This window comes from Callithrix jacchus, chromosome 16 (genome assembly GCF_049354715.1).
Source record: "Callithrix jacchus isolate 240 chromosome 16, calJac240_pri, whole genome shotgun sequence".
Lineage (NCBI taxonomy): Eukaryota > Metazoa > Chordata > Mammalia > Primates > Cebidae > Callithrix > Callithrix jacchus.
The window spans coordinates 17515687-17542677 of record NC_133517.1 but is presented as its reverse complement, the minus strand read 5'-3'; the positions used below and the strand labels follow the sequence as shown (position 1 = coordinate 17542677).

The 26991-nt window shown below is 42.3% G+C and overlaps 1 protein-coding gene across 4 annotated transcripts in view; it reads right to left on the bottom strand.

Moving 5' to 3' along the window:
• Positions 1–26991, bottom strand: part of CLVS1 (clavesin 1) — a 197625-nt gene that overhangs the window by 14948 nt on the left and 155686 nt on the right. For 3 of the 4 annotated variants that reach the window (XM_054246416.2, XM_002758940.7, XM_035277664.3), the window contains exons 4-5: positions 22743–22853; positions 18584–18819 (exon numbers count right to left, since the gene is read on the bottom strand). In XM_054246416.2, the coding sequence (XP_054102391.2) occupies positions 18584–18819; positions 22743–22853 (347 nt within the window). Of the gene's footprint in view, positions 1–17763; positions 17798–18583; positions 18820–22742; positions 22854–26991 lie in introns of all 4 variants that reach the window. The other variant, XM_078352523.1, reaches the window with a different exon arrangement.

Genomic DNA, 26991 nt, shown 5'->3' with positions numbered 1-26991 from the left:
GGGCAGAGCCCGGGAGCTGGTCAGAAATGCAGAATCTCAGACCCAGCCCAGACCTACTAAATCAGAGTCTGTATTTTAACAAGAGCTCGGTGCTTTGTATGCTTATTAGAATTTTCAGAGCTTTGCTCTGGAGCAAGCAACAGCTCACACACAGGTAGGAAACACCCCAAGTGAATTGGAATAGTATCTTAATCAAATCAACAAATATTTGTCAATCCCTTATTAGCAACAGGAGTTAGTTTAGGTGCTGAGCCACAGGACTGCACTAATTAGATAAGCCTCTGCATACACAGTTGGTCGGGGCTGATATAGACAATGAACACACAGGCAAGTGGAAAATTTGGGAAAGGGTAAGTGGAAAAGAATCAGGTGACAGGGAAAGGGGTCATGATACTTTAGTGAGGATGCGCCTCCACCGAGAGGAGCCATGTGATGCATCTGTAGCGGGACCAGCTATTCCTCCTCATTTTTTCACCTGGAGCAAGAATTCAATGCTCTCTTTCTGCTATTGATCCACAGTCACCTCCTCAGCTCCTCCATTTTCAACACTACAATTTATAATTCAACTGCAAAGATGTACTCTACAGTTTAAGCTACAGGAAGGATTATTGAGATTCAGTTTGAATCATTGTTTTACTTTGGTTCAAATTAAAGATGAATTTCAAAATAACATACAAGTTAGATTTTACAGTAATACATCCGGGTCAGGTCAGTAGCCTGAACTATGATTTTAATCAAATACCAAAGAATAACCAAATGAGTTCTTGTGAGAAAATTTCTACTAACATTGTCCCTTTTTGCTCATTAATTCCTTCATTTGTGGAATATCTACTGGACATTTATTTTTGGTCTGCCTCTGAGCATGGCATGAGGAAAAAAAAAAAACTAAGCAAAAAGCAAACATGCTGCCTCTCCCACTGAGTAGCTCTTTCCTAAGCTGAGCTCCCTGTGTTCTTGTTCTCATTCCCTCTGACCCCCTTGGAGGCATCGCTCCCCCATTTATTATTCCCCCATTTATCTTATTTCTTATCACCAAATTTCAGAGCTAGGGCTCAGGGGGATGGACTGCTGCACATTTTCCATTAGATCACGTTGGTCAGTAACTGGTAACATGTTTGCCTCCTTACTCAGCCCTCACAGGTCAACAACACCTATGTCCCCTTATGTGTGAAGCCCATCCTAGTTTCCCTTCCTTTCCTCTAAACCGAGAATGCATGATCAGGCACTTCAGTCTTTCTCTTGGCCGTCCACTGAGCTCCTTTAATGAAATCCCAGTAGATCACACTATGCAAGAATACAGAGGTCTCTGTAAACTCGTTATTACCACTCCTACCAACCCTTAATACAGCATTCCCCATGCAATGTTTTCCCCCAAGGCAATCCCAAGCCCACACACATCTGTATCATCTTAACCTAAAAAACCTTCTGTACCCTAGCCTAATCTCACTCTTAAGACTTGCCCTGCTTCACTGGGAAAATAGAACCCACGGGAACATCCCAGCTTTGGGGTACTGCATGCACAGGTGCCTGGTCACTGTGAAGAGAGCTTCTTGCTCTTAGAAAAGCAGCAACTTCCTCCACTCAGGCTTGGGTCCTAACTCATCTCACCTGCTTGGTGTTACCAATCGTTCCCTCTCCTACATTCGCATTCTCCCTTTTTACTGAATCTTTGCTATTGGCATTGAAATATCCTAGGGTTCCCATCTTCAAAAAGAGAGGAAGATGATGAAGAGGAAGACAAAGTCAAAAAAATAAAAGAAAATAGAAAAACAGAACAAAACCAACATAAAAGCCCTCTGGATCCTCATATACCTCTCCAGATACAAATACCTCCCATATCTTCACAGTCAAACCTCATAAAATAAGTGCTTGTACTCTCTCTCCCTCTGTTCACCTCCTACCTACTTCTGAGCCCACTGCATCTTCAAGACCATCCATGTGACTCCACCACAGCTCTTGTGAAGGCTTCCTATGACTTTCAAGTCATTATGTCCAATGGATACCTTTAGATCTTCACCTTACTTGGCTTCTCAGAAGCAGTAAATAGAGTTGACTACTCCATCCTTCCTGAAATTCTCACTCTATTCCTTTGGTTTCTGCATCACCACATCTTGTTTACCTCCTATCATTCTCTGTTTTTTGGTGTCTTGTGCTGTATGACATTCAAATACTGAACTTCCTCTCATCTCAAACCTAGGAACTCATTCTTCTTTTCTTTCTGCAAGCCCTCCCTGAGAGTTCTCCTCCATGCCCATGGCTTGCATCCACTTCTTTATGCCTTTGAGTTCCTGATTTGTACGTCCATTCCAGAATTTCTGCTGAGCTTCAGAACCAGGTATCCAACAGTGGACGTGACCACTGTAACGAGGTACCACACAAGCTCTCTCACTAATCATGTTCAACACCGAATTCACGATCATCTCCCCAGTCAGCACATCTTCCAGAGTTCCTTATCTCGGGAAATGGAACTGCCTTCCATCCAGCAGCACTGCATCTTTTAGGTACACAAAAGACCTCTGGTCATTCCTGAAGCTTCTTACCTTTATCCCAAAATCCACTTGATCGTCAGTGGATTCACTAAATATTTTTGAGTCCATCTTCTTCTCTGTACCACCATGATCAACACCCCAATTCAGGCTACAATGATTTCCTACAGTAGCCTCATATATTATTCTACTATTCTTTCCACTTGCAATTTGTTCTCCTCACAACAGAGTGAAATTTTAATAAACATATCTATTCATTTGCACTTATCTGCAAAAACCTTTCTGAAACTTTCCATTGTTTGTAGTACAAAGTCCCATATTCACATCTGCCCCATGCAGCTCTGCATGGTGGGCCCTGGCACACCACCCCGGTCATTTTCCCCCTTGCTTTCTGCTCTCCAACATTTCTGGTCTTTATTATTATTATTATTATTATTATTTGAGATGGAGTTTTGCTCTCGTTACCCAGGCTGGAGTGCAATGGCGTGATCTCGGCTCACCGCAACCTCCGCCTCCTGGGTTCAGGCAATTCTCCTGCCTCAGCCTCCTGAGTAGCTGGGATTACAGGCACACGCCACCATGCCCAGCTAATTTTTTGTATATTTAGTAGAGACAGGGTTTCACCATGTTGACCAGGATGGTCTCGATCTCTTGACCTCGTGATCCACCCGCCTCGGCCTCCCAAAGTGCTGGGATTACAGGCTTGAGCCACCGTGCCCAGCCTATTAATTAATTTTTTAACCTCTGAACTTTTTATTGGCCTCCTTCTCCCCAAAGGGTCCCCTGCTTCTGCTGGCTTAATGTCTCCGAAGTTTGGTGTCGTTGGTCTCAGACACCACTTTGCCATCCACTATCCGGTGGGTGATGGTCTCTTGGATGGTTTGCATGGAGTTGCTGCTGTCTAGGCATCACCAAGATTGAAGCACTTGCCATCTTCCAGCAGGTGGCAGTAGATGGCGATCTCAGCCTCCAGCTCAACCTTGTTCAGCAGGGCTTCATTCTCCTGGGTCTGGCGCTGTCCCTCTGCTATGGTCTGTGCTAGCTCTGACTCCAGGGGCAGCAGGATCCCACTGAGCTGCTCCATCTGCAGGGCGTAGTTGGCCTCCACCTCCCTCAGGCTGTTCTCCAAGCTGGTCCTCCTATTTCTCATGGAGTCCAGGTCACTCTACCAAGGACTGGACTGTAGGTCTCAGCTCTGGGAGTGTCATCTCAGCAGCTCCAACCTCGGCAGACTGCGTGGTGATCACTGTGGTGCTCTCCTCAGTCTGCTGAGACCAGTACTTGTCCAGCTCCTCTTGGTTCTTCCAAGGAAGCTTGTCATATCTGCCATGATCTTGGCAAGGTCCTGAGATTTGAGGGCATCTACCTCCACAGTCAACCCAGAGCTGGCAATCTGGGCTTGTAGGCCTTTTACTTCCTCTTCATGGCTCTTCCTCATGAGAGCAGCTCCTCCTTGAGAGCCTCAATCTCCATCTCCAGCTGCAGCCGAGTGACATCGGTGTCATCAATGACCTTGTGGAGCCCATGGATGTCACTCTCCACAGACTGGCATGTGGCCAGCTCTGTCTCACACTTGACTGTAGTCATCAGCAGCAAGATGGGCATTGTCAATCTGCAGAACGATGCAGGCATTGTTCACGGTATTTGCAAAGATTTGAGCCTTCGGGTCCTCAATGGTCTTGAAATGACGGCTCCAGTCTCTGACCTGGGGTCCCTTCTCCAGGTACTCCTGGATTTTTCTGTCCAGCTTCCAGTTCTCAGTCTCCAGGCTCCTCACTCTGTCCAGTTGGGTGGCCAGGTAGTTGTTCAGGCTTTACGTGGTCTCCTTCTCGTTCTGGATGCCTTGCATTCCTGCCAGACCCCTGGCTATCCCCGTGGCCTGGTCCCTAGACCCCATGCCACCCTGGAAGCTGGTGGAGTAGTATATGCAGATGCAGGAACCAGAGCCCCTGGTGCCTGCATAGTCACTGGCCACACTGCTGACTGGCCAGGTGCCATTAACTGGGCACCTGGACGGAGACCAGGGACCAGTAGATGGTGGAGAAGGTGGTGAAGCTCATGCTGCCCGGGGAGGAGAGCGAGAAGACAGGGCTGAGGTTTTGTCGACCTTTTTTTTTTTAACTTCCATGAATTTCAGGTGTCATCAATTGTAGAACACGTCCTGATTTCAGGGACTTTTAATGTGACAGATATAATATAAATGCCTATTATATATACTATAAAATGCATATTATAATTAATTGGTAAAACACAGCAGTTCCTGACACCGGCCCTTCCAGCTGTAGGGTGTTTGCTCCCAATCCCACTCCTGCACCTCCCTTTTTGCCTGGAAAACTTTTCTCATATTCCAGTTTTCAGCTTATGTCTGGCTTCCTCAGGAAAGTGCTTCCAGTATCCAACCCAAGACTAGGTTAGGATCCTCCCTGCACACCTGTACCCTCACGGTACAATCTCACTTTCCAGAGCACTACAGTGGCCATGAAACAGCTGTTCGTGTGACTAATGTGTTTAAAGTGTGCCCCCTTCCCAGACACACACTCAGACACTACAGGGGCAGCATGCGCCGGGTTAACCACTCTATCTTCAACAGATAACACCTGATAACACCACAAAATAATAAGGTAGATCTATTATTATCTCCTTTATAGAGAAGAAAAGTAGGTCACAGAGAGGTAGCTACTCAGGTCACACAGCTATTAATTTGAACACATAGGATCTGATCACAGATTCTGCTCTGTTAACTGCCCTCTATCCTACTTGTGTGTAATGGATACTCGATAATTACTGAATGAATGAAGAAAATTTTCAAAAAGTATTTTAAATGTTAATTGTTAATGGAAATCTGAATCCTGGGAGAAATAATGAGACTAAGGAGTTGGTTATTGATAACTTTAGAGATAATTTCAAGTTCTAATCAAATATTGATTACAAAGACCGTGCTACTGTCTTATTCCTTTATGGATGATTGATGATATCTCACCTGTCACTCTACAAAACAGTGTTCCTCACAACATTTACTGCTACATGATTTTTCCTTTCTTTCTTCTCTCCTTCCTTTGTTGTTTCCTTTTTCTTTTTTATTTCCCTCCTTCTCCTCCCCCCACATCTTTTTTACCCTCTCTCTTTCCCTCCCCTCTTTAGAAACTATGTCATGAGCACCTATAATATACTAGAGAATAAGTGGGGCATAGTGTTAAATAAAACAGCACTATCTGACCCGTGGAAAACATATGATCAACAGAAAGGAGATTTAATACATAAGTAAACCAATAAATACATAATTACAGAATTGTGGGCCCTATTAGGACAGAAGTAGAGTTCAGGGATAGAGACTAGCAGATGGGAAGAGAGAGGCCTGGGGAGCGGGAGGAGCGCCCTTGAGAGGAGCGGGGGTATAAACTTCACCCGATGAGTGAGGAGCTGGCATGAGCCAGGGGAAGAGCATCCTGGAGCAGGGCTGTCTTGGAGCAAGTATGAGCCCTGGGATGTGGAAGGAGTGGATGGAAGCCAGTGTGACAGGGGCTGTGTGTGCCCTACAGGGGCCTGTGGGAGGCCAGGGGAAGACACTGGAGGAAGTTAGGTAGAGGAGAAGCATCATTAAGACTTTAAAGATTACACAGAAGACCACAGAGATAACAGTTTAGATTTGAGAGATGGAATAAAAGGAGCAACATTACTAAAGGCCAACAAAAATGTAATTGTCCTCCAGGCCGGGGCAGGCTCCAACTGGGAAGGGACTGGCAAGTAGGAAATGAGGGCTCCTGTGAAGGCAAAACCCTCTTGGCCAACCAGGAGGAAGCGAGGTGGGGTGCTGTGTTGCTAACTCCTCCCTCTCCTTTGCTTTGCTTTCTGTGGGCCTCTCCCATGGTGCCTGGCCACACTCTGGGTGCAAGGCTCCAATGGTACAAAAGCCTTATATATTGACCCTATCCAAAAATTAAGGCAAAGAAGAGGGAAAGAGCCAGTGTAAGTCTGACTTCTGACCAGGACCTCAAGGTCCCTCCTTGCAAGCCACCATGCATAATCATTGTCTTCTTCTCTGTTAGGGAGTTAGGATTTTTCACTTTTAGCGAGAAAACTTTTATTTGGAAAGAAATCAGGCCGGGCGCGGTGGCTCACGCCTATAATCCCAGCACTTTGGGAGGCTGAGGCAGGTGGATCACGAGGTCAAGAGATCGAGACCATCCTGGTCAACAAGATGAAACCCCGTCTCTACTAAAACATACAAAAATTAGCTGGGCATGGTGGTGTGTGCCTGTAGTCCCAGCTACTCGGGAGGCTGAGACAGGAGAATTGCTTGAACCCAGGAGGTGGAGGTCACGGTGAGCCGAGATCGAACCATTGCACTCCAGTCTGAGCAACAACAGTGAAACTCGGTCTCAAAAAAAAGAAATAAAAACCGTGACAAAATGGTAAGCCTACTACACGATGCTGGGAAGGAAAGAAAGGCAAGAGCCATCACGATGTTTCTCCGTGGTGCTCTGAAGTTATGTTTCTCACTCTGTTGCTTTCTGACACTAACAGCAAGCCTGGAACTCATGCACATGTTACATCCACTTTGCAGTCAAGGAAGCTGAGACTCAGCAAGGTCACATGACCTGCCCAAGGTATTATAAATAAAATAACCAGTGTAAGAAAATGACCAGATAGGAAAATGAAGACACAGAGAGAGGAAAAGACCAGTGTGAGTATGGCCTCAAAGTCACAAGGCCGAAACAAGCCAGTGAGATCAGGATGCCAGGCTGTGTATGTGGAGCTCTGGGGACCTATCATGAACAGCCGCAGAGAGCAGTGAGAGGGCTTGCTGGTCCTGATCACCATGACAACAGGAACCTTGAGAGGTGCATTCTAAGTGGGGCTGTGAAGGAGTTTCCAATGAAATGCTCGAAGCTCAACAATGCTCATTTACGGGGTTGACATAAAACTCCTAATACCGCCATTTGAACATCTTAAGCTCAGCTGGTACCTACAACGAAGTTTGCCTAAACCTAAAAAGAAACCCAACTACAGTATGCAAGCTGCACGGTGTTTTTAAGAAAATATTGCACAGAGACTTTTACCATGTATTATGTCAAATATTTGCTTTCATTCATATGATCATTACGGCTTCTAAGAGAGATTCGTTGCTGGCTAGATGTTAGGCACAAACAGCATCAGCTTAATTGGAATTGGGCAGAATGCTTGTTTACCAGCGGCAATATGTCACAAGAAATAAATATGCCTTGTCGCTCTTGCCTAGGCTAGATCTCCCTTTCCAAGTAATTGCATCTGAGCATGGTGCTTCAGCGAATGGGCATCTTTCTCAGAACATAACACTGTGAGTAATCAAACAGTTTGTTTTTGAAACTACACCCAGGCAGTTCACTCACATCCGTTCATTTCCCTCTAATTCAACTCTATTTCTTTGCTTTGCCAATGGCTTAGAACACTTTATCTAATAATTTTTCATGCCATTCTTTAGGAAGAGAAAACACACCCCTGTACACAACATTTTAATTAGCCCCATTCATTCTCTTATTGACTAAATTCATTGTATAGATTTTCTTTCACTCCAATATTACACAGCTATATAGGACGTACTTATAAGGAGATGGTCCCTTCATCTATGCCGCAGAAAAGAAAGCTGTATGTAAGCAGGACATCCATCTCAACCAGATGTACAAGTAATGATGAGGCTATGCAGCTATTTTTCTTCATTCTTTAAGAAATGTTAACAAATTCCTGTTGGCATTTGTGGAACACTCCAGCATCCAATAACCGACACAAAACACTGGGAATTTATGGCTTACCTTAGAAGTATTTGCTTCTAGAAGGATGATACATCTCAGACATTAGCTGCCTGAGTAGCAGTGACACCCCAAAGCTAAGAAGTTCAATCGCATTTAAGTTGGACATCAGAAAAAGGCAATTTAGGGGAGAGTGGAAACTGCAGATAATTCATTAAGAAATGATGCATTATATAGTGTTGTTGAATGGATCAGCCATAAGGAACATCTGTTCCTGAGCCATGCAGTAAAATGCCCTGGCTGATCAGAAGACAGCGGCCCTCCTGTTCCCACACTGCCACCCCTTATTCTTTTCACGTGAATGGTATTTCATGATGACGTGCCTCTGCTGGAAATGAGGAGTCATCCAGCAAATGCACAGATTCATCCTACAGAAAGAGGACTACATGCTCAAAGATCACAAAGGTCACCAAGGTCACAGCTAATTCTATTGACAGCTGAAAACAGTTAAGCTGACTATTACCACCCAGGCAGGGGCCAAGAGGGACAACCTGGCCTAAAATTCCCTTCCGGCTCAGAAATTTGAATTTAATCCAGGTATTCTCAGACTGCCACCTACCCCCAAAATCAGATGACTCACAATGCCATGATGACATCTCACTTCTTCCATGGGGATCTAGGAGGGGGAATTTATAGAACATAAAAATGAAGGTATTTGGCTACAAGAATCAGAAGTAGGTCTTCTATGGCATAGGTCATGCCAATTTAGGCAGTTAGTGCAGAATTAATACCAAAATGTTGTTTGTGATCTGCACGAGTGGCATATATTGTCACCTTTTTCATGAAGGTGCTTTGCTGACACTGGTCTTTTGATTCCACAAAACACAGGAGCCTGTGATCTCAGCCCAGAGAAATTGCTCAGTAAATATCTGTTGAGAGGACATGGCCAGGGTAGGCTGGCATTGCTCTCTCTTGGGATTCTGCACACATTAGAAGACCTCTGCATGATTTTTCGAGGTCACTCTGGCTCTGCTTTTCCTCAAACTGATGACTGGTCTAGGTGGCTGGTGCTGCGGCGCCACAGGCAGAGGGCAGCACCTTGAGGGGTGGAGTTATGAGGCTCCATTCAGCTCACTCACCACACAAGGGAAGCCAAAACGTGCTTTTCTGCCTATGGTAGTTTCTGGACTTCTGAGAAGAAGCCATGGCTCCACTCCCATCAGACTGTGAGTTTCTCTTTCAGTGCTGAGACATGTTTATCTGGTAAGTCCATGAGCTGAATGAGGCTGGAATAGCACATAGTAAGTACTTTTTTTCTTTTTAATCCTTTGACTTATGTGGCTGGGATATCAAACTGAGCCCGGGTTCAAATGCAGGTGACTGTGAGAACTCCAGGGAGGGGCCTCCAGAAACAAAGAGAATGAAAGTTATCAGTCAAGATTCAGCTTAGTTAGGTGTCTGCGAGCTTAAATTGCTCCTAACTTTCCATTTCAATCACTGGAGTAGTATTTTCCATACTCTAGTCTCTGAGAGACAAGTGTGCAGTGAGATGCTAAGAGCTGTTCTACACAGAAAGAATCCCAGGATAAAATAGGTATGGCAATGCAGCTTTTTTCCTGGTAGAACTTCTCAGCACCCTAGCTATGATAATGAGAGGAGGAAAAACATTTTTCAAAATCTTATTACCACTGTGAAAAGCACACATCTATGCACCATATATTTATGCTTTTAAACTAAAATATTAACTATGTGAGGAAAATCTGCTACGTGTAAGACACTACGCTTTTGGAAAAGCAAACAGCACAGAAAAATCCCCAGATTCAAAGTTAGGGGGCTTGAACTTTCATTCCAGCCATTTCACACAGCAGCATGAGCAAAAGGGTTGTTTTATGTTGCTGTTAATATTCCGTAAAACTTTATAGAAATTTCACATTTACCCTCCGTGTGACTAAACTTCAAATTAAACTTAAAATATGTTTGTTTTTATTAAAATTTGGCATCTTAGGATGTTTCTGTGAATTAACACTGATTACACTGAATCTGTGATTATTTAACAAATGGAATGTTTTTGGTAGCCAGCATCTTTCACTGCACATATACACCACGTGGGGAATAGAAGAGGTCCTAAGTGGTGGAAAATCTGATGATCCCTAGATGACATCTAGACTTTCTCCAGATCTAAACTTTCAAAAGCCCCTGATAAGAAGAAGAATGATAAAATGGATTTTTATATGAACTCTCTATGGAGAACGTTATCCTGCAAACAGAGGCTTCTGCAGTGTGGTACAGCCAAGAGGAACCCATTCAAGCTCAATGAAAGGACAGCCTAAAATCCCCACTTTCTCCCCCTGCTGGCCCTGGAAGGAACTACCTGCCACTCCTGTATGGTGGGGACATACAGTTTCGATGTAGCTCATACCTCTTTAGGAAACCACTGTCCCTTCCTAGAATGATCCTGTTTCATCCAGGGTTTGTACCCCTGCCTGTCCACCAGGGTGAAAACATGTCTCATTCCTGGAAATCAGACACACCCTTTCCCTGGTCACAGTGATGGGTTCAGAGGCAGCACAAAGACTGACTGGCTTTTCAGAGTACCCCATTTATTTTTGCCATGAAATATCAGGAAAGATGATCTTTGTTTCCCTGGGATCATCAAGTCCATTGTTAATAGCCGCTGTCAGGACCGGCTAAGAATAAATGAAACGAATGAAAGAGCATCTGAGAACAATTGTGATTTCTATCCTGCTGCAAGGGCATCTGTCAACACGTTTCCTTCTGTGTGTTGCATCTGCTGAGCACTGTCCCCAGAACTCTCTACCTTTGGATCAATCTGCATTTAGTTGGCTTCAGCTCCTGGGAATGGCTCAAGTTTCTTACTCTCAATCAAAATCAAAGGACAAAATTTACATGAGGTTTAATCACAAGTAATCTTTAAAAAATTATATATATGTGTGTGTGTATGTGTATGTGTGTGTGCATGTATATCTGTGTGTATAGATAAAATACATACATTTGAAGACCTTTCCCAAAGTGGCTCATCCTTCACCAGTAGTTACATCAAGATAGTGTTGCTGTGTGCGCACACGTACCTTTTAAATAATATCTATAGGCTGGGAGCAGTGGCTCATGCCTATAATCCCAGTACTTTAGGAGGCCAAGGCGGGTGGATCACGTGAGGTCGGGAGTTCAAGACCAGCCTGGCAAACGTGGTCAAACCCTGTTTCTATTAAAAATACAAAAAATTAGGTGGGCATGGTGGTGGGCACCGGTAATCCCAGCTACTCGGGAGGCTGAGGCAGGAGAATCACTTGAACCTGGGAGCTGGAGGTTGCAGTAAGCTGAGATCATGCCACTGCACTCTAGCCTGGGCAACAAGAGCAAAACTCCATCTCAAATAAGAATAATAAAATGGTAATAATATCTATAGCCATTTTAATTACTTCATCAGCAATAGAGGCAAGAACCAGAAAGTAATTGAAAATATGGCCTAACAATTAAAAGTTACCAAATCTGCATGCTGATTAAGAAATCATGTGCTTACTTCATGGGGCAGAAATTTCCAGCCTGCACCCTGAACAAGCCTGTGTGTAGCAGGACTGTTGGTTTCCAACCCTAAGCCATTCTCTCTTCCTTTTTCTCCCCCAAAAGCTCATTTCCTTTAAGCATTGTGCTCTCCTGTGAGAGTCAGAAACCAGCTTCTGCCTGAGAACTCTCCAGCTGTGCCAGACACAGTCAAGAGAACCTGGTTCTTGCAGCCACCACTGAGCCCCTAGAATAACACTCCTGCAGCCACCTGCCTTTGAGATGTCTCCTGTGAAATAATGCATTTTCCTCATTGTTTAAAGCAGTTCATTTGGGGTCTCTTCTTTCTTGCAGTGAAAAGAACCATAACTAATACAAAGCTTATGTACTGCTCTTTGTTGGAGAGTTTGAATGTTTGGTTACCTATTTATTCTCCAAGCCTAAAATATATTCAAGGAGTGAATTAGGAGAAAATGAGGTCTTCACATGTACACTCCAAAGAACAGAAAACAGCGGTGGATGTGGGAGCAAAGAAGTGGACTTCTAAAAAATAAAATAAGAAACAGGAATACAAAGTTGAAAATACAAAACTCAGGGTCATTTAGTAGCAGAGCAGAGAATGCCACACACCTCAAAAGCCCAACACAGCATTATTGTATTAAATAGCAGAACAATATTGAAATAATCCATTTAGAGGGGTTTCCAGCTAAACCAATCATTATTTTGGTTCTTCTACTTAAGGTTGAGCTACAATTATCCGAAGATAAAAAATAAGAGCTCATTGGAACCACTCACTCACCGAGAGTTCTGGGAGTGTTGGCTTTTACTCTACACGCATACCAGAAAGTATGGGTCGAGAGTAGTTTGGAACACAGTGGCCACCTGTGCCCAAAAGCCGCATTACAAAAACTGATTAGGCTCCAAGGTCAGTCTACAAAGGCCACTGGACTCCAAATGGACCCAAAGCACGTTGGGAGCTACGGTGGGGTAATGGGTAATGGGTTATGAAAATAGATGATGTGTGCCTACTGGAGATTACAGTGTTGTTCAGAGGGCAGACTGTGTCATCTCACTCAGAATAAGAAGGTATTCTCTGACAATGCCACGCCACAGGGCCTGCCTGTCTCTAAATAAGAAGGTATTCTCTGACAATGCCACGCCACAGGGTCTGCCTGTCTCTGGATAAGAAGGTATTCTCTGACAATGCCACGCCACAGGGCCTGCCTGTCTCTGGATAAGAAGGTATTCTCTGACAATGCCACGCCACAGGGCCTGCCTGTCTCTGGACAGCGCAGGTGAAGGCTGGCTGACGGTCTGTGCTGAAGAACGGACCGCTTTATCAGGTGGAAGACTGGAGGATGTGACCTCTAAGGTCTCTTCCAATTCTGTTCCCATTTTTCCCACATCCCTGTGTGTTCTAAGACGTCGAAAAGACAATGAATAGTGGCTGCTTTGTTCCTCACTAGGGAGATACCTGACAGAAGACATAAGCCCACAACAGGGCTGATCCCTCCTCTCCCATCTCTGCCCATCCTGCCACGAATTGAAATCTCCAGGCAAATGTTCAAGGAAGTCATCACAAAGGGCAGTAGCAGTGGGCAGGACATCTTGGTGGCTGTGGTGGGGAAAACGGAATGTGTGCATACTTGCTAGCTTCTCCTGCTAGCTAGTTTTGAATTTTGGCTCCCATATCTAATGAAAGGCACTACTCCTCCAAACCCTGGGTCAGCCAAACCTTTCACATGGAGGCTTCTCCTGGACAAAGTTAGTGCTGCTTCCTCAGAACGCTGCAGCAGGCTCTTGCTCCTCCTTGGTAGTACCTCTCTCATTCTACATTATAGTTATTTTGGGCACGTTTACTCTTTCCTACCAGGATGTAAGATTCTATAAGCAGGATCCATGAGAGCCTTGTTAAAGACAGAGGCAGCAGGGAGGAATTGGCTCTTTTTATCTGGGAACCAACTAATCAGTTTTGAACCAATTGAACAACTGTGCCAAGGACAGTTTTGGAGATAAGACCATTCATTCAACTTTCATTCATTCACATATAGGCATATTTTGTTTTACTGTGCTTCACTTTATTGCCCTTTGCAGATACTGCACTTTGTACACATCGAAGGCTTGTGGTAATGCTGCATTCAGCAAGTCATTGGCACCATTTTTCCAAAAGCAAGTACCCACTTCATGTCTCTGCATTACATTTTGGTAATTCTCACAGTCTTTCAAACTTCTTTTGGAGACAGAGTCTCGCTTTGTTGCCCAGGCTGGAGTGCAGTCAGTGGCACGATCTTTACTCGCTACTACAACCTCCACCTCCAGATTCAAGCAACTCTCCTATCTCAGCCTCCCGAGTAGCTGTGATTACAGACCCCAACACAACACCCGGCTAACTTTTTTTTTTTTTTTTGGTAAAGACGGGATTTCACCATGTTGCCCAGGGTGATCTCGAACTCCTAAGCTAGGACAATCTGCCCAGCTTGGTCTCCCAAAGTGGTAGGATTACAGGCTTGAGCCACTGAACCCGGCCCAGACTTTTTTTTTTTATTATATCTGCTATGGTGATCTGTGATTTTAAAAAAATTGTAATGTTACTGTTATAATTGTTCTGGGGGTAATGTGAAATGTGCTCATATAAGACAATACACTTAATGGTGTGTGTGTTCCGACTGCTTCACAGATCAAATGTTCTTCCATCTCTCTCCTTTTCCTTGGGCCTCTCTATTCCTTGAGACACAACAGTATTGCAACTAGCCCAGTGAATAACCTTACAATGGCTTCTAAGTGTTTAAGTGAAAGGAAGAGTGGCACGCCTCACATTTTAAACCAAAAGCTCGACATGATTAAGCTTGGTGAGCAAGGCACACTGAACGCTCAGAAAGTCTGAAAGCTAGGCCTCTTGCATGAAACAAGTAGCCAAGTTGTGAATGCAAAGGGGCATTAAAAGTGCTAGTTCAGTGAACACACAAATGCTAACAAAGTGCGACAACCTTACTGCTGACAGGGAGAAAGTTTTAGTGGTTCAAACAGAAGATCAAACTAGCCGCAACATTTCTGTAAGCCAAAACCTAATTCAGAGCAAGATTTCATGAAGATTGAGAGAGGTGAGGAAGTCACAGAAGAAAAATGGGAAGGTAGCAGAGGTTGGAAAGAAACTGTCGCCACAACATAAAAGTGCGAAGTGAAGCAGCAAGTGCTGATATAGAAGCTGAAGCAAGCTCTCCAGGAGATCTAGAAAAGATCATTGATAAAGGTGCCTACGCTAAACAATAGATTTTCAATGATAAAACAACCTCCTATTGGAAGAATAGACTTCTTCCATCTAGGACATTCATGGCTAAGAAGGAGAGTCAAAACCTGGATTCAAAGCCTCAGAGGCCAGGCTGACTTTCTTGTTAGGGGATAAGGCAGCTGACTTTAGGTGGAAGCCAATTTACCATTCTAAACGTCCTAGGGCCCTTAAGGATTACGTTAGGTCTACTCTTCCTGTGCACTATAAATAGAGCTATGATGCTTGAGTGACTGTATATCTGTTTATAGCATGGTTTACAGAGTATTCTAAGTATACTAATAAGACTACTGCTCAGAAAAAAAAGATCCCTTTCAAAATAGTATTGCCCATCGACAGTGCTCCTGGTTATTAAAGAGCTCTGGTGAAAATGTACGAGGAGATGAAGGCTATTTTCCTGCCTAACACAATATCCATTCTGCAGTCCATGAATCAAGGAGTAATTTTGACTTTCACATCTTTTTACTTAAGAAATATGTTTCAACTTGGGAGGCTGAGGCATGAGAATCACTTGAGTGTGGCAGGCGGAGGTTGCAGTGAGCCAAGATCATGTTGTTGTACTCCAGCCTGGGTGACAGAGCAAGACTCCAGTTGAGAGAGAGAGAGAGAGAGAGAGAGAGATTTCATAAGACTATAGCTGCCATAGATAGTGATTTGTCTGATGGATCTGGACAAAGTAAATTGAAAACTTCCTGGAAAGGATTCTCCATTCTAGATGCCATTCTAGAACACTCATGATTCATGGGAGGAAGTCAAAATATTCACATTAACAGCACTTTGGAAGAAGTTGAGCCCAACCCTTATGAATGTTACTCCTCCTTTTCCGTAGCCCAAACATCTATAGAATAGAGCCAGTTTTCCTCTGACCCAGACCTTATTATGTCATTTCTCTGGTTAACTATGTATGTTGAGGAAATAAAGATGAAAACGAAATGACGTAGTGTTTTCCCATCTCAGGATTATCATTAAAATTAAAGTCTGATCATATCAAGTATTTTTCCAGGGTATGGGGAAAAAGGTTCTCATACACAGCTGGTGAGTATCAATTGGTGTCATTTGAAAAGCTTTTAGACAGGGTGAACTAAAATGTCAAAGGCACATATCCACCAACGACAGGGTTCTGAGTCTATCCAGAGGAACCCTCCTAGGAAGATAAAGGAGGTATACCAAAAACATTTTTGAACCTTATTTAGAAAAGGAAAACCCTCAAAAACCCAAATGCAACACAATGGGGAGACGGCTAAACTGTGGTATACCCACATTCTAAATTAGCATGCCGTATTAGAAACATGATCTTTGAGGGGTCTTCACAAAGTTCATAGAAAATTCATATTATTAAAAAATTATGCATGGAGTTCAAAAAAATTTTTTTACCAAAATAAACTTGTACTAACTTGTTATAACATGTTTGAATAGAATCTAGTTTAATGCACGAAGGAGATAAGACATGAGAAAGGTCTGCCAAAAACTTTTACCAGAGCAATATGAGTTCTGCTAAAATTGAAGCAAGAACAAGCATCAAATTAATGATGAAGGTTGGGTAAAAATATTGTGAAATCACTGATGCTTTACAAAAAGCTATGGAGTCAGTACCCCCAAAGAAACCAGTTTACAATTGGATAATTCATTTTAAGAAGGGACAAGACAATTGGGTGCAGTGCCTCACACCTCTAATTCCACCACTGAGGCGGGTGGATCATGAGGTCAGGAGATGGAGACCATCCTGGCCAACATGATGAAACGTCGTCTCTACTAAAATACAAAAAACTAGCTGGGTGTGGTGGTGCACGCCTGTGGTCCCAGCTACTTGGGAGGGTGAGGCAGGAGAATCGCTTAAACCTGATAGGCAGAGGTTGCAGTGAGCTGAGATTATGCCAAGGCACTCCAGCCTGGTGACAGAGCAAGACTCTGTCTCAAAAAAAAAAAAAAGAGGGGGTGATAAGACAATGTTGATGGTGAAGCCCTCAGTTGCAGACATCAATTCATGTTAACTTTATGTCAATTTGCCAGGAAAAAATTTATCTCATTCATGTCCTAATTAAAAAGGACCAACTACTAACAGCACAAACAATAGCCAAAATATGACTATTTTTGGAGATTGGACTTTTAAATAAGCAATTAAGGTAAAACGAGGTTCTATGGGTGGCTATAATTCAATTTGATTGGTGTCCTCACAAGCAGTTGGGAGAGAGGCAGATATATACAGAAGGAAAACCATGTAAGGACACATGGAGAAGGCAGCCATGTGCAAGCCAAGGAGAGAGGCCTCAGGAGAAACCAACCTTGCCAACACCTTGATCTTGCACTTCCAACACCCAGAACTGTAAGAAAATAAATTTCTGTTGTTTAAGCCACCGAGTCTGTAGTACTTTATTACAACAGCCCTAGAAATGACACAGTATTAGATGTGTTTATGGGTGTGTACAGCTTCATGTGGTGTATGGAAAGAAGAACCACAAGGGTCCACCTTTACAGTGGTTACCATTGGGGAGGGATTGAGATCGAGAATAGTGGCTGAAGGGCATTTTAGCCTCAAAAATCAGGTCTTACATCAAACGTTCTCACTGGTATGTGGGAGCTAAGCTATAAGGATGCAAAGGTATAAGAATGATACAGTGGACTTTGGGGACTCGGGGGGAAGAATGGGAGGGAGTGAGGGATAGAAGACAACATATACGGTGCAGGGTACACTGCTCAGGTGGTGGGTGCACCAGAATCTCACAAATAACCACTAAAAACTTACCCATGTAACCAAGCACTACCTGTGCCCCAATAACCTATGGAAAAATAAAAGTTTTTAAAAATCAGGTTTTAATTAAAAAAAAAAAAAAAGTCTTTCATGGCACTCCATTGATTGCATGCAATGGTCTTCACCACCTGACTCCAACGGTTTTTGGAGCTTTATTTCCTGTCCAGTCCCATCTCCCACCCTTGCACACCTTTTTACCATGCCAGATTATTCCATCACTCTAATGGCTATATGTCTCAGTCTGTCCCCTCTGCTGGAATGCCATATCCCATTTTTCAAGCCTGGGTTGCTGATCTCCAGAGCACAGACTGAATGTCACCTGCTTTATAAATATGCTGCAAAAGTCTTACTTGGAAGAGTCCCTGAAGCACACTTCTCTGTTCTTTTGACGTCTTATTCGCATTTGTACCCCTGGTCCCTAATCAGTGCTATAGCCAAGTAAATGTTCAATAAATGTTTCCAAATAAATGAATGATAGGAACATTTTTTAGCAGGTTGCTTTTCCATCTAGTGTATCTCAAAGGTCCAACATTTTATTCTGTGTGTATTAACAAACTCCCTAAAGATCAGGGCTATAATTGTGGCCTGAGTGAGGTCCTAACCTTTATTCCTTAGATACAATGGGGATAACTGCATTTCTGAGCCAGCCAAGCCCCATTTGTTTTCAGTTTTACTGAAATCAGCTGAGAATGTGTTGCAATTTATTTTATTCAAGTTCTGTGCCCATAAAGGTCTTTAATTACTAATTCACAAAAGGCCCAAATAAAAATTCCATTGACCTCTGACAGGGTGGCTCTGATAACCCAGGCCTTACCTTTTCATCAGCTTGGGTGAACATTCTCTCTCCAGATTTGAGGACGTATGCTTCACATGCATTGCATTATAGGAAGTGTGAGTATAGTCATTTTCATCGCTGTAGTCAGGACCGAGTAACGTCCGGGCCCAAGTTCCCATGTCATAAGGAGGAAGAGTTCCTCCAAATTCAGAGGGCAAAAATTCAGGGTGTATTAGCTGGTGAAGGCTGTTTAAATTGTTTCCGTGCAGGAAAATCTGTAAAGAAAAAAAAGTCATTAGCAATATAAAATCCAAAACATACTACCAAGAATTCTTCTAATACACAATTTAGCAGTGACAAATTGGATGCACTGCTGGTGATCATGATGTTTAAAGAGGCATTGATTTTGTGACTGTAGCTTAGTCTTCATAAAATGTTAATTTATTGCTTAGAAAGGGGGCTGAATTAATAGTCATTAAAAATGAAGTTTATGAACATATTGAGTGTTATTTGGCTGTGGGCCAAATTTACACATACAATCATTCCTAATTATCCCTGCTGGTAAAAGCAGTGATGGTGCAGACCACCTGAAACCCCAGCCATTGCTGCATCTCCAGAATGCTCTGTTCTCCCATCTGTGTGCTGTCACCCAGTCCTCCAGATCCTTTTCAACCCTAGACAAACTTGCAGCTTCTTCCTAATTCTGTCCCGGTGGTAGCTGCCTATTCTGCTTCTTCCCATCCACCCTCCAATTAATTCTTCAGTATCTGCTGACTTCTGTTTTTTTGTTTGTTTATTTTTTCCTGATATGTTCATTTATGTCTTGTTTCCCCATAGGGAGAAAATATCCAGAGAAAAGGATGGTGTTTTCTTACTCCTTTAAAATGCTCCTTAGCTCCTAGGGCAATGTGGGCACAAGGGAGAAGAAAATCAATTCTTATTTAATGGAATAAAAAACCAGAGCCTGAGAATTTATTATGAGATATTTTTGCAGCAATTTTCCATTTTTGTCTGGATTGGGGACTAAAGTCCAAACAAGTTTGCATCTTCTGAACATACAATAGATAATGATAAAAATTGGTCAAGCAGGAGAGAAGCCACCCCTCCGAGTTACAATTATTTCCAGACAAATCCACAAAGTGGATGAGCCATGAATAGATAATTAGCACTGACTGCAATTTAGGAGTTGACTCTGAAAGGTGCAATTGACTCTGAAAGGTGACTTAGAGTTCATCTATGTACTGACATTAGTTCCCACACTTCTTCATGTGGCAGGCATGGAGTAATTATGTTTAACACATAACGTACACCCAAGTATAGGATCATCAAGTAGACACACATGCATGCACATACACATACAGTATAACTATGATGAAATATAAACGTCTCCCAGGCGCAGTGACTCATGCCTGTAATCTCAGCACTTTGGGAAGCCAAGGCGGGCAGATCATGAGGTCAGGGGTTTGAGACAAGCCTGGCCAACATGGTAAAACCCCGTCTCTACTAAAAATACAAAAATTAGCTGGGCATGGTGGCATATGCCTGTAATCCCAGCTACTCGTGAGGCTGAGGCAGGAGAATCGCTTGAACCCGGGAGGCAGAAGTTGCAGTGAGCCAAGATCATACCACTACACTCCAGCCTCAGAGCAAGACTCCATCTTGGGGAAAAAAAAGAAAAAGAAATATAAACGTGATTTTTAAAATACTTAAATAGAGGACCTCAATAATAAATACTCACTATCTTGTTCTACTGTATTAATTTTAACTTATGATGTAATGACATCATTTAAAGACGAAGGGAACAAGAAGTGCTAATTCTTCAGAAGACTACTGGAGCACTTCATAAAGCAATGACATTAGAGGTGACTATGACAGAATTTTAGTAAGAATTATTTCTTTTGAAGAAAATTACTTTTCTGGCTTTTAAAAAACTTTTCAGAGGGTGCTGTCATATTTGAAACATGCTGGAGCTAAATATCAGCCCTGGTGTTTAGAGAAAACATTTGTACCCATCTACCCAACATGTCCAGTTTTTGAAGGACAGAGAGTGCTATTAAAGGTGACCCTCATTCTGGGGGTCTTATGGGATGGAGAAATGTCAAAGTAGGAGGATGGCCCTTCCACCTGTTAGAATCTGTCCTGTGCTCAAGATCCAAGAATGTCCTCCTATGGCATGGCAGCAAGTGTCCACTGTGGGAGGAATTCTCTCTGGCTCCAACCTGATTAGAAGAATAAGTTTCTGGAAAGCCCGAAGCCATGCTGAGAACAGTCCTAGAAGACTTCTTTGTTCTTAGCACTGTCCTGAGCCCCAGTTGGGTTTCAAAATATTTCTGCCTTCTGATCCCAGTGAGTTCTAATTCCTTGTTTCAAACTTGTTTGAGAACAGGGAAATTACCCCTGCCCTACCCTATTGCAATGCTCTCTAAGGACCTGGCAGTATCTGAGGTCTAGGAGTTAGAAACCCTGCAGAGCGTGTGGGTGGTGGGGAATCTCTTACGTTATCAGTCCCTCTTCAATACTCAGAGTTCTTCCCTAGTGTCAGCTACCCTGGGTGTCAGGGGAAGGGGTTGTAGGATTACCCTAGCCAGATTCCCATGAGGAGTGATGTTCCTGACCCAGGAGGTAGCTGAAATCAGAAAGTCTCAAAGATAAGACTGTAGCATTATTCATTATAGCTAAGATCTGGATACAACCTAAGGGTCTATTAGCAGATGAACGGATATATATACACAATGGAATACTATGCAGCCTTAAAGAAGAACGAAATCCTGTCACTTTCAACAACGTGGATGAACCTAAACAACGTTATGTTAACAAAAATAAGCCAGACACAGAAAAACAAATACTGCATGATCTCACTTATATGTGGAATCTAAATAAGCTGAAATCATAGAAGTACAGAGTAGAAGGGCGGTTGCTAGGAGCTGAGAGTAGGGGGAAATAGAGAGATGTTGGACAAAGGGGACAAAGTTTCAGTTATATAAGATCAGAATAAATTCTGGAGACCTAATGTACAGTACAGAAACTGTAATAAGTAATAATATTGTACTGTTTATTTGAAATTGGCTGAGAGTAGATCTTAAGTGTTCTCACCACCCCCCCCCCACACACACACAATCATAACCATCGGAGGAGATAGATGTGTTAATAGCTTGATTGTGCTAATCATTTCACAATGCATAGGTATATAAAAACATCACATTGAACACCTTAAATATATCCGATTTTTAATTGTCAATTATACCTCAATAACATTGGGGAAAAAGAAAAGAGAGCTAAATGGTAAAGACAGATAAAAGTCAGCAGGTCTCATGAGGTACCAACCGCATCATGCTACATGTTTTCATAAGCCGTCTCATTAGAGTTCCCCAACAACTCTGTGATGTGGGTGTTAGTTTCTCCAATTTACAAATGAGAAAATTGAGATTCAGAGTGGTTAAGAAATGTTCAGTTACTCAGCGCATCAAAATGCCGTGAAAAAGCCCAACTCTGACTGATGGAAAAGCCTGGTTTCCCAAGCGTTATATGCTTTTCCAGCACTCATACCGCACTCCGTACAGGTTACATGCTTTTCCAGCACTCATACCGCACTCCGTACAGGTTACATGCTTTTCCAGCACTCATACCGCACTCCGTACAGGTTACATGCTTTTCCAGCACTCATACTGCACTCCGTACAGGTTACATGCTTTTCCAGCACTCATACCGCACTCCGTACAGGTTACATGCTTTTCCAGCACTCCATACAGGTTATAGAGTTAGCAGTTATCACCCAAAGCCATGGGAGGGAAGAAAAATTATAATCATTCTTCAGAGCACTAATACATTTAGAGAACAAAATTCTAGCTACTAAAATATTCCATGAACAAGAAAGCTGCTGGACCCAGTATCTCCCATAAGAATTTACAGTAAAATGGTCAGCTGGTATTTGCATGCCTCCAAAGTTTCTTTTGGTTTATCATTAGGACTCTGAAAATAACCCAGTTCTACTAAAGTATTAATTAAACCCGGGCCATTTGCAAAGTCCAGCTGAGGCTCAAATGCTCCAAGACTGTAAAAATACCACAGTGGAAGATAAAGGGGGGTGGGGAGAGGCAGGGGGAGAAGAGGAAGGAGGGGAGAGAGAGAAAACGGGAGCATCATAATTGTCCCAGGCATTTCCTGTTTGAAATTTACATGATGCATTTATTTTCATTACCCGTTTCCTGGTCTTGTCTTTAAGAAATGGCTTGATAAGTGTGTAGAGGGCATGAATGTACCAGGGCTGGTTGACAAAGTGGACTCCTCCAAAGCGGGCAGGAAAGCTGTCCTGGGGCGGGAAGAGAAGAAATGCACATCAATTAGTAAGCACGCCTTGTTAGACTGGAGCAGAGGGACCAACACCCCAAAGAACAACCTGATTTTTCCTGCCTGGTAGAAGGTCTAGCTTTACGACAAGAAGAGGATGAAAACACACTCACCTCCTAGCTGTTAAGATTTCTTTATTCCGCTTGCCTTCGTTCTCTCCCTTTGACTCCATGCACACCTTTAAAATTGTGTGTGGGTTCCGGGCCTGCCTTTTCCAAATCACAATTACATGACCTTCTGCATGGCACAGAAGCTTGTGCAGCCTGGAGAGCGAGGGGAGTCTGGATTCTTCATTGCATTAGGTAACCAAGGCTTCCAGGCTGCCAGCACAAGATCTCTCTCTTTACCTTCATTTCCACTCTCCCACTACCACCCTCTGCACGACATTATCATGGCAGTAACCAAACTTTCTGTGTGAGTGAGTGCGAGCTGTGTAGGAAATGGTTGCAAAAGGATTTCAAAGGCTCTTAGGAGATGGGGCTCTGTGGAACCAACCAAATTCTAACAAAGTTATAACAACTTTTTCACAGATTGCAGTACTAGCTTCAGTCGACCCTGGGGCACATAGTAGGTCCCAGGGAAAAGGTACTTACTTGTTGATTGATGGGCTAGTTGATTCCCCTACTTAAGGGAATATGAGCATCCTTTTCTGCAGATCAACCCATTTTGGAAATAATAGGAAGTAAGAGCATTTAAGAAAAATGATTCCAATTTTAGAATCCAGATCAGGACATTAGAATCCAGATCAGCTTATGTTTTAGATGCTAGGAAGCTGCTCTCAATGCTTATTAGAGCTACGGAACAAGGGACCTTGGCCAGAAAGTCTGAGCTAGTCTTATAAGACCGGGTCCTGAGATCTACTGAAGGATGGCTTCAGCAGATTGGGTTGATCTCAGTTAATAGAATTAAAAAAGAAGAAATCTCTAAATGCTGTATGAATTGCCAAGTTTGCTGTCAATTTCATTGCCACAAACATCTTTGTAAAATGTTAGCAAGATGAGATGAAAGCTGAGGGAGTCTGCTGGCAGAGCTAACGGTTCAGCAGCTAGCTGCTCCCTGCGGGTGTATGAGATGCCTCGACCGGGTCTTTTTTAGTAACGAGGAAAAAAGGTTATTAACTTTTTTTTTCAGAACGCTTTGAGTCTACAGGATCCCTAGACATCTTTCACGCCAAGACCTAGTTTCCAGTGTGAGTGCATGGAACTGCACTGAAGGGTTGACATTTGAAAAACTTAAAAATAATTTTTCCCTCTACCTAGACATTTTAGAGTAGAAAGGAATTAAGTATTTTAAAGGCTAAACTGGACAATTTCAGTAAAAGGTGTTTGCTTTGCAGAATATATATATATAGTTTTGTTTCTCTTTAAAAAACTTAACAGAACAAATATAGGGGTAGAGAGATCATTTATATTAACTTGCTATTCCAAAACTAATTTTATAAATGTAAAGTTTCATAATAAAGTTGTCTTTTTCCTCTAGGTATAGTTTAGGATCTAAAAATTTTATGGTTCCTTAAAAAAAGAAGTGTTTCCTTGATGATAAGTGCTATTCACTGTCATCACTTCTTTTAGCTCCTTTTTACTTATTCAGAAGTAGAATTCATTATTTCAGATACTTGATGTGGGTTCTGAGGAGTGATGGAAAAATAAGAGTGAAGCATTTATTTCTAAAACCAGGACTTTAGTATCTTTTTTAGTGGGACCAATAAGAGATTTATTTCTATTGATGGTCTATTGTGTAATATAGTTCGAGGTTAATAAAGTGGGAGGAAACTCTAAATAGTACTTGAGAGTCAGCAATGTTGCAAAATATTAACCTTTCGAAAATATCTAGACACTCTTAGTTTTAGTTTATAAATCCTCAATCATCAAAGACATCAAAAACTATCTTCTGATTGTGGCAGGGTAGGTTGAAAGAAAAATTATAGGGTTGAGACTGTAATTGCTCTCTACAATTGGTTGATGATTCTGCCAGATTGAAGGAAAGGGCTTTTACTGATCTTATTCAAGTCAGCCAGTGAATATGTGTGGACAAACACATGTGAACCCTGTGTCTTAAAGTTCTGAACTTGCACCAGAGTAGAAACAGAATCACTTTTATTCAGGTACCTCCTATAAAATTCACATGAAAGTCCCTCCTGTCTGATAAAGACAATATGCAAATGTTCTGGGTCTTCCTGAATGAATGAGCCCAGCCTTGCTTGTGTGTGTGTGTGTGTGTGTGTTTGTTGTACAGAGGGGAAGGTGAGAGAAGGGAAAATCAGCAAACACACCCCTCTCATGGTCAAGATATCATTGTTGGTTGCCTCTGCCTGATTACATCAGCCAATTGCAAACAAAAGGGACGTTGTCAGTCACACAAAACTCTCCCAGAACCCCTAGAGGCCTACCACCCTTGTGGAAAAGCATTTCTTAGGGGCTGGAGCAGATGTATCTCAAGATCATAGGTGCTGGTTCAATGAAAGTATAACACTTTGTCTTTCAGTGTTCTTGGAGACTAAAGAGCATGTACCAAAACATACTTTAAGTTCAAGAAAATCACATTAATTCTGTACATTTATACATTTATCAATAAAAATATAACATCATTTCAAATTATAAACATATCCAAATTCTAAAAGTGTGTCTTCTCCCCAGTTTAATTTTGTTTCCTTGTTATAAATTATACACATTCTACAAAGTAAAAATAGATAAAAACATTTGAAAAATGAGAAAATATAAGAAGATAAGAAAGAAGAAAACAAAAAGCCCCTATAAACCCACTGCCAAAGACACACTCTTGCAATTTTCTATTATTCGGATGGGTTATGTAATGCTACAGCAACAAATAACCCTTGCTTTTTTTTTTTTTTTTTATCATTACAACAGTAAAGATTGATTCTTTGTTCACATTAAATGTCTTGCTTGATTTTTATCTTTCCTGATTAATTTCCTGCTCACACTAAATGTCCTGCCCTGCTTGATTTGCTTGCAGCCACAGATACAGCCTCTTCCATCTGGATCAGTGCTGCTTGACATAGCCCAGGGGAACCACATGGAAAATTCATACCTTCACTCTTAAAGCTGACCCTGAAAGTGACATGTTTCATCTGCTGCATTTTAGAGGTCAAACTCATGCTTAGCTTCCAGCATGTCTACCACATTCCCAGGACAAAGAGGACCAAAAGTATTGGTGAATTGCAGTAATAATTACCCAAACTCTGCCAACCATTCACTTCTCTTTTTTTCTATTCTTTTAAAATGTGATCATTTTTAAATTGGATGTAATAACTATTTTTTGATGGCCTACAATATGTCTGATTTAATGCATTGAATAACACACATATAGAGTCTTCAGAGTGGTGGGGAAAACTGGAAATGGCAATTATGTAATGACATGTTTAGTGTATCCAATTCTTCCCTAAACAATTAGGTCATGCCTTGCACCTCTTCAATTCAGCACATATTTATGAGTATCTACTACATGACAGCATAGTCTCTAAAGTGTATTTAGCAACCAGGGCCCTTTGTGATTTTTATCCCTTTCCTTGCCTTCTCTAAGCTAAGCTCTACTCACAGCCTACACTGCTGAGGTCAGTAGCTTTCATTTAATGGTGATATCATTTTATGTAAAGTTGCAACCTCTCAAAAAATGAAGACTGTAAACCCCAGATAAGCATAAGTTTTTTTGTTTGCCTTTTTAAAAACTTACTGTTTGATTCATACTTGCATTTAATTCATAGTCTCAAATGCCACAGCAAAGAAGAGTTCTGGTAGGTTTACCCACAGTTCAGTGGTGCAGCCCAACTTTACTAATTTTTCAGACTCCATTTAAGCCTGCTTCATTCTCTTCTTCTAATGTTTTATGTTTTTAAATTTAAAGCACATCACTCTCTCCATAGAGCCTATATGATGAGAATGGGTTTTCATGGTCTAGCAAAGAGATGTCCCCTTGAGGGTTCTCACAGGCACTCTTCTGCTGTAACGATGGAGTTCTACATGTAGAGTGGTAACTAATGATCCCAAGTCTATTTCAGGATCTTCTCATAAAAAATGATTATTTACTTCCTTCTTGTGCAAACATGAAGTAGTCATACATTCCTCTATTTCTTTGGCTAAGTG